Genomic DNA, 8,530 nt, shown 5'->3' on the forward strand with positions numbered 1-8,530 from the left:
CTTCTCCCCAGGCGAGGCTTCGTCCCTGGCTGTTGTGTGACTCCCAGCAGACACGCACAGCCCCCACGCACAGAATGCTTCCCTGAGGCCTCTCACCAGCTACCTGGGGGCTCCTCCGTGGAGCCAGTGAGAGGGCACCCAGCAGCCCTCTGAGAAAGTGCGGGTGTGTGCAACAGAGGCAGTGACCGGGCGCTCAGAGCATCAGGAGCAACAAAACTCTGCTTTCTAATGGTCATGCATCTCCTGCTGCCTGCTGTCCACAGCCAGGCCGGGGGAGGACCTCAGGGTTTCAGCACGCTGCGTACCACGTGCACATTCAGAGCCCGTGCCTGTGAACACTCTCCAGAGCACAGATCACTTCATCTCGACAGCACAAAGCATCCATTCAAAGTCGAGGGCATTAATTTATTCAACAAACATTTCTTAAACACCTTCTCTGTGCCCATCCCTGTAGGAAAGAAGGCATCATTATCCCTCAAAGGTGACAGCAACAGAGGAGGGAGGGAGCTTTAAAACAGGGAGAAGGGGATGTGCCCATCCAAACCTGAAATCCAGAGCGGGCAGACACTAGCCTGGACCTCCCAGACCATTCTGGGAAGTCTTTTCCCCACTGTTAGGTTCTTTGCTATGGCTCTAGCCCCCCAGCCCCCGCTCTCCCCACAGTCCTTAGAGTCAGAATCTTTGCTCCGGTGATCTTGGAGGGTAGGGAGATACTATGCAAACTTCCAGCCTCTTTGCATCATTCACTGGAGAGTCACATGTCCTCCCATGGTCTGACCGGAGACTTCACTCCGCCTTAGAACTAACCAGTCAGCCCTGAGCAGATTCTCAGTGCATTTGTGTGTAACGTGGAGTCTACTGAGAAAGACACGGGCTGTACCCCAGTACGGTGCTCTGGTTGGAGCTGCATCTAGAGGACTCCTGCCAAATGAACACTTTATGTGGGCATCAACCACCTTTCCCTCTGCTCAAGGAGTTTCATAAAGGCTACACAAGATCCTGTTGGATTACAGATACAGAGAATTTTTTTTTTTTTAACAGATACGCGGGAAGCCCTTTTTAGGCAACTGGACTTTAAACAGCACTGTCTTTGAAATTAGAGCCTACATTGTATAGAAAAGTCCCATTCAACCACTAAATAAAACATAGGAGAATGTCATGATGTTTCTATAATTTACAGTTAGATCAAATTATACTTGCATTCCTGACAGTCTTTTAGATTTAATGCAAAAGGTATACAGGTTTCTATTTGTACTACTACCATGCCTGCAGAGAGAGGCCGGGAAAAGTCTGAGGCCAGAATCACAGTGACGGAGGCACTAGACACATTCCTGCCATGTAACTTTCTGAAATCCAGACTGATTTAGTTCAAGTGAAATCCAGTCCTTACACATAGTAACCCTCAGTCAAATGTTGAGCTATTCATTGTTTTTCAAAAATCACTTCATATTTACATGCTATTTGGAAATTAGCTTTTCAGATATAGTATAGCTTGAGCATATTTTCCTACCAGTTCACATAGATCTTATTTCTTAAATGTTGTATAGCATTCCACACTATTGATGTACCATCATTTAATTAACCAATACCCTACTGACAGGCAGATACATCTTATCATTAGCTGATAGAGGGAGTGCTGAAGGAAACCTCTTTCTTTGTGTGTCTTTGCATGCTTGTGGGGGTGTTTCTGTAAGATAAATTCCTAGAGGTGGGGAAGGTGTGTCAATAAGTATAAGCATTTTAGCTTTTAGTTCATATTGCCAGATTGTCCTCTAATAGGTTTCTGACTAATTATAACCCCACAAACGGTGCTTACAAATACCTCATGCCTTCCATTCAACCTGAATATTGTCAACCATTTAAAATATTTCTTAATCTAAGTGAAAAGTGAAATCTCATTGATTTCATTTACTTTTGACTGTTTAGGCTGTTCACCTTTGCAGATGTTATAGGTCGCTCACATTTTTTCTGTGAGTTGCCAGTTGAAATCCTTTGACCAGTTTTCCATTAGGTTGTTTATCTTTTTCTTCTCAATCTCTAGGAATTTTGTATACATTCTAAACATTAACCCCCCATTCATATGTTCCATATACTTTTTACAGTTGTTGTTTTTATTCTTTTATATGTAATACATTTATTCGAATTTCAAAAAATATGTCTTTTTACCCTTTCTCCCAGCTACCTAATTCTTCTTCCTAGAAGCAGACGGTGTTTTTAATTTCTTGTCTGTTCTTCCAGACATAGTTGAGCAAGATATGGGAAAAGCCTACCTTTTGAAAGCCCTACTGTCTCCCTTTCCTGGGTCTCATATCCCATGTGTCCTTTGGTTCCAGCTGCGATACTATGACTCGGGGGAGGACACCAGCTGTAAGGGCCACATCGACCTGGCTGAAGTAGAAATGGTCATCCCTGCCGGCCCCAGCATGGGCGCCCCGAAGCACACGAGTGACAAGGCTTTCTTTGATGTAAGCTGACCTGGTCTCTTCCTGGCTCTCTGCACATAATCCCTTACTGTCAGTCCATCCACTCCAAGGATGATGGGGCCTCAGAGCAGTTGGTGGTGACTACAGCCCCACCCTGGCTGCGGGAACTGCTGCAGAACCTGAAGCCAGCACTCTTAATCCCCAAACCTGACCTCTCCCTGCTGTCCTTATGGCTCATAAAGGCTGCATGTTGCTTTGCACAAAAGACTCCTTCAAAAGGTGTCCAACTACACTTGGAAGCAGAGGAACTCCTTGTTAAATATTGTTATTCACTCACCACCTCTGTCAAAAACAGATGTTACTTCCCTTTTATATCTTTTTGTCTTCAAGCTTGATCATCCAAAAAAAACATCATTAGTCACACATGATGACTGTCTTCCCTGACATCTTCAGCAGGCCTTGGGACATTTTATGGGCCACATGATAGGGGACTTATGTAGTCCCCAGAGCCAAGCAAGACTTCATACAGAACACAGGTCATACTCTAGTGCCCTGCTCAGGCTGTGAGGCCGCTTCCCTGACTCTGAACTCCCAGTGAGGCCCCAGCTGAAGACTTAGAGAAAGAGATGGGAAGGGAGTGTGAAAGCCAGCCCCACCATGATGTGGCTGAAGCTCAGTCTTCTCAGCTCCTTTGCTGCGTGGCTGCAGTGCGTGGGTGAGGCAAGAGGCTCCAGCCGTTCCACACCCTCTTGGTCAAGAAGGTGCAAAGTCAGGCTTTTCTGGAATATCTGTTTTCTCTGCAGACCCTTCTGTTAAGATCCCGTGTGACTCTGGGGACCAGGAAAGTAAAATCACTTCCGTAATCAATGACAGTACAGTAGTGGAGAGCAGAGAAATACAGAGGTTCTGGGGTAGCATGAAAAGGGAAGGTCACAGGGATTGATTAGCTCACATGACCAAACCTGTAGACTAGCCCTGCCCTCATCTCTGCTTCTCTTCCTTTGTTTTTGTAGCTCAAGACCAGCAAACGTGTGTATAACTTCTGTGCCCAGGATGGACAGAGTGCCCAGCAGTGGATGGACAGGATCCAGAGCTGTATCTCTGATGCCTGATACCCATGGTCAACTCACACAGAAGGAGGAGGAAGGGCTTGTGCTGCCAGATAGGGAAAAAGTGCATGAATCCTTGAAGAGCTGACAGCTTCCTGCTCAGTCCTGATGAGTCATCCTAGGACCTGAGGTTCTCCTGCCCAGACTTAGCCATTCCCCTCTCTCGGCAGTTGCTAGGTCGTCTTAGCCGAGTAGATGTGTCACACAAGTCTGGTCAAGAGCCCCAGGCCCTCCCTGTGTCTTGCACTAGGTTGTTCTAACCTAGTGGTTAGAACAATCCCTCATGGTTAGGGATCAGAAGAATGCTTCCTGAGCCATCTGTCAACCATCCCCTAGGCCAAGCGGCTACCACCCACCTGGGTCCTTCTTCATGAAAGCTGAATCCTTTCTGTTCTCCAAGGTCATAACTTCCTTGGAGAACTTCCTGACAAGCAAAACTCAAAATCCTCCAAGACTATCTTCTGTTCTGCATAGGTTTCCCGTTGGAGGCTCCTGCTCTTACTGCCCAACCTTAGAGATACTTGGTTCTCTGGTGCTGCCAAAGGTGCTTCCAGGATCCCTGCTCGGCACTGGGGTTCACAGCAAGACCACCAGTGCTCAGGCAGGCCAAGGGGCACACAGAATAGCCTGATGGGAAAGATTGGCCAGGGAATGGTGCAGTAATCACCAGGCCAATGCAGGAAAACATGGCTTCCAAAACACTGAATTTTCCTAGGCCAAAGGTGCCCTGAGGATCCAGGACTTCGTGGTCCCATGTATTCTTCTGCTCCCTGACAGCTTCTTACACAAAATAACATGCAAAAAGCTGGATGCACTAATTCACAAAACAGCCACTTGCACTGAACTCTAATAAAGTGAAGATGTTGGAGAGACAGAAGCCAGCTGTTTATGAGCACACCACCCCTGTGACAAGGGCTGTATAGACCGCGGTCGCACCGTGGCGAGACGAGGATACCCAAACAGCACCTCTGCACGTGAACTTAAGGACTTGTTTAGTCGTTAGATTTTCTGTACTTTTGATAACCTGTGTTTGTCCAGCTTGAGATACAGGAATGCTGTTTGCTCACAGTGAACAGAGACAGCTTTTCTGCAACAGCCACTGTGGTCAACTGGAGTCGTAGGTAGCTAGATCACCACATTTGTTTTGAAATGTTAATATGTTAAATACCAAACTAATGTTTCAAAAATATGTATATATGATTTCTATACCCTTGTTTTTCAGGTAGTCTGCTTATAATTTAATATAAAATTAACTGATTCATTCATAAGATTTCAGTAATTTTAAAATGGTTCCCTTTTTAAAAAGCCACTTTGTAGATGAAAAATAAATCAGATTTTCAAATTTAAAATTACACACTAGGAAACAGAACTGTGTTAATATATAAGAAATTCGGGGGTAATAAGAATGAAGGATTTTTCTATCATTTTCATTTTATAAATGGCCACCTGTGAAAATGGTTTTTGCACATTATTTGTATTTTTCTTTGTATATGAAATAATTTTTTGTACTCTGTAAAATATGGAGCCCACTATACCTTCAGCTATTTGAGACTTTACACAGTGCTTCTTTTGTAACTGGATTCTTTTAACTTTCATGAAGGCACTACATGCCTTGTATTCACTAACCCCTTGAATTAAACTTATTTCTTAAGAAAAAGCATCCCTCACTTATTGAAATACAGCTCATTGTGCACTGCGGGACACTCAGGAGGCAACACTCATGATTCATACATGGGACTAAAAGTTCAAGGGTAAGACACAGCATAACCCATTTCTTGCCTTGGTTCTATCAATGTTGTCACTGCCCTTTGCTCAGGAAGTAACCAGACACTGGAAACGCTGGCCTCAGCTTCTGGGTTCTGGACACACTGCTGCAGAGTTTAGGGAAGAGGCCTAAGGCTGCCACTCCCACCCAGTGCCTCCGATGAGCTGTGTGAAATTGGTTAAGTCTTTTACCTCTTCCAGGTTGCAGTTTCGCCACCTGTGGCATATGGCAATTGGCAAGAATTTTAGGCAGGAGAATTCAAACGCTAGTTCAGAAGCAGATTTTTCTGCTTCAGGAAATTGTTAAACAGCACAGTCTGGACCACACTTCCTCTCATTAAGCTCTTGGAGTTTACCTTGGGGACCCCAACTACATCTGGATGGGGAGCCAACAGAATGCAGGTTCTCAGGGCTGAACCCCCAAGTCTGGAGATCCAGGGAGAAGGAAGGGCCCCATCGTCGCCCTCCTGAGCCTTCAATTTCCTGAGCCTCCAGGACTCCTGTGACCTGCCGTTCTGCACGCTGTGACCCTGACATGACTAACAAGGGAAACAGCTGAAGTCGAGCCCAAGAATGTCAGGCCGCCCTTCGTTCCTCAGCCTTAGCTGTGCGGGGAGAAGGGCACTGCGTTCCAAGGAAGAAAGACAGGCCTGGTGCCCTGGCCCTGCGGATCCCCTGACAAGGCCTTTCTATGCCTGGGTTATTGCAGCCCCAGGGGAGCACAGGCCCCACTCCCCAAAACCTTCAGCCCAGGTTCTTCATTCTTACCTTCCTAGCCCCTCTACTTGATGACCTCACTCCAGAGCTGGAGTGTTAACTGTTAATAGTACAGCTAATTTGTTTCTCAATGAAAATTGACGTTTATAGATATTTCATTCAGAGTTCTTTTAAGACTTGTTAAGTAACTCCATTATCTCATAAAGAATTTCTGAATAATCTCAAGATCTCAGGCTGATAACCAGGAAATGCCATCAGTTACAGCAATCAGAGCTATGAATTAAGCCAAGAATAAAACAGTATTGTTAGGGGAAGCACACTCAAAACCGCCCACCCTGGCCAGGCACCATAGTAACTATTTGCATGAGTTGTTTTATGACAGGCGGTCCTGGTAAGGAACAGGGAACTAATAAGCCTCCACCAACCAGAAGAGTTCAGGAAACGTCAAAGGGAGACAACAACTGTCTGACCACCTCCCAGAATCCTTCTCTCTGGCATCCATCTTGGCTGAACAAGGCGTGCACCACCAGGAAGGACTCTGAGTCAGAATGATTGGCTAAGGACAACTCGGAAACTAATCCCATCACCATAAAATCCGAGACTGCAAGCCACGTGACAGAGCTCTTCTCCTGTGTTCCCTTACCCTGCTGCTCTCCACCCAGGTGCCCTTTCCCAAAAAAAATCTCTTGCTTTGTCAGCACATGTGTCTCCTCGGAGAATTCACTTCCGAGTGCTAGACAAGAGCCCAGTTTCGGGCCCTGGAAGGGGTCTGCCTTCCTGCAATAGTAAGACTTGGAGCAGTACTGCCAAACAGATGCATAATCAAGCCACTGTGAATCTTTTTTAAAAAGTAAAAAGAAATTAAGTTTTATAACATTTTGTCTTATTTTCAATCATTTATTTACTGTAATCAAAATTATTTCAACATGTCAATCAGTACAAAAGATTACTCATGAACTAGTTCATACTGAGTCCTCAAAACCCAGTGAGTATTTTGCACCTATGGCCTATCTCAGTTTGGACCAGTGTGTTACCTTTTTTCCAACACGATTTCTCATACAAAATTCCTGTCGTTCCTCACTCCCTTCTCCAGTTCTCCCATCCAGCTGGGTGCCCCACAGTTCATCCAGTTCAGAAGCTTCCTCCTCCGAGTCAGCCCAGACCCCATAGTTGAGGGCTCAGCCCCACAAGAGTGTCCCCCATCAGATGCCACTTGCAAGTCCCAGGGGCCACCAGACTCTTGACCAACACACAACCCCCTCCGCAGTTTCAGTGATCGTCCAGAAGAACGTACACAGCTCAGGAAGTGCTTGGTCAGTGTTTATCAGTTTGTCCTAAGGAAGTAACAGCCACAAGGAAGAGGTGCGTGGGCAAGGATTGGGAGAGGCGGTGGCCTGCGCCCTCCCAGCACCTCCCTGTGGTCGCCAGCTGGGAAGCTCTCTGGATCCTGTCAGGATTTTTTCATAACCCACTCTCCAGTCCCCCTGGAGGTGTAATTTCCCACACCCCGTTCACACGTAGTTCTTTCTGGTAACCAGCCTGAAGCTATCTAGGGGCCCAGCCTGAGTCACTGCATTCACATAAACACAGGTGTGGGCAGAGGGACTCATTATGAATAACAAAGGCACGCCTTTCACTCAGGAAGTTCTAAAGGTTTTAGCAACTCCATGCCACAAACCCAGGACAAAGATCCAAAAAAAAAAAAAAACACCTTTTAAAATTATACGACAACTAGCCACCTTCCTGTGCTACTATGCTAGGCAAGGCAGATGCAGAGCCAGTGACCTGCTCATAGCAGAGCCAAAGCGGGAGGTGAGAGACCTCGGCGCTGCATCTAATTCATGAGAAGACCTTGAACTATGTCTTAACTTTAAGGCTTTGACCTATAAAATGAAGGGCCCTGATCTGTGAATTTGTGATTCCAAGGGTTCACCTTTGCAACGAATGAGGCTCCAAACTGATGAAAAGGATTTGCTGAAAGAGACCAAATCATCTAAATCAGCCCTTCACAAATTGTAGCGTGTGTATGAGTCATCTTGCTAAAATGAAGATCCTGACTCAGTAGGATTGAGAGGGGACTTGACATTCCATATTCCTAATATGCTCACAGGTGACATGGAGGTTGCTGGTCCAAGGATCCTGCTTTGAGTGGTGCTAACAGACGTGTTCGTCCCAGTCCTCTGAGAAGCAGGCGCCAGATGGACAGGAAAGTAGGAGAGGTTGGGAGAGTCAGGAGACCAACGTGCAGGCATGACCTTGTCAAAGACCCAGGGAAGGGAGGGAGGAGGAAAAGCTGGGTGGGAGACTCAGACTGTGGAGTAACTCTAAGGAAGTTCAGCAAGGCAGATGAGAAGTCCTCAGGACATCACAAATCATCAGAGCAACCCCACACCTCCCCAGGGAAGCCTGCCTGCGACCCCCACCCCGCTCAGCCATCAGCATGCTGCAGCCAGGGAAACAAACAGCAGTGGATTCCAGAATGCAGCAGCAGCTGGGGCCCACAGTCGCGCACAGGCT

At 46.4% G+C, this 8,530-nt stretch overlaps 1 protein-coding gene across 2 annotated transcripts in view; it reads left to right on the forward strand.

The window, feature by feature from the left end:
- The window catches only part of SBF2 (SET binding factor 2), a 488,940-nt gene extending 483,748 nt beyond the window's left edge, over nucleotides 1-5,192 (forward strand). For both annotated transcript variants that reach the window (XM_040258399.1, XM_040258400.1), the window contains 2 exons: nucleotides 2,334-2,465; nucleotides 3,437-5,192. In XM_040258399.1, coding sequence (XP_040114333.1) covers nucleotides 2,334-2,465; nucleotides 3,437-3,535 — 231 coding nt within the window. In that variant the 3' untranslated portion in view covers nucleotides 3,536-5,192. The remainder of the gene's footprint in view (nucleotides 1-2,333; nucleotides 2,466-3,436) is intronic.
- Nucleotides 5,193-8,530: the final 3,338 nt, after the last annotated feature.

The sequence above is a fragment of the Oryx dammah genome, unplaced genomic scaffold, assembly GCF_014754425.2.
Source record: "Oryx dammah isolate SB20612 unplaced genomic scaffold, SCBI_Odam_1.1 HiC_scaffold_17, whole genome shotgun sequence".
NCBI lineage: Eukaryota > Metazoa > Chordata > Mammalia > Artiodactyla > Bovidae > Oryx > Oryx dammah.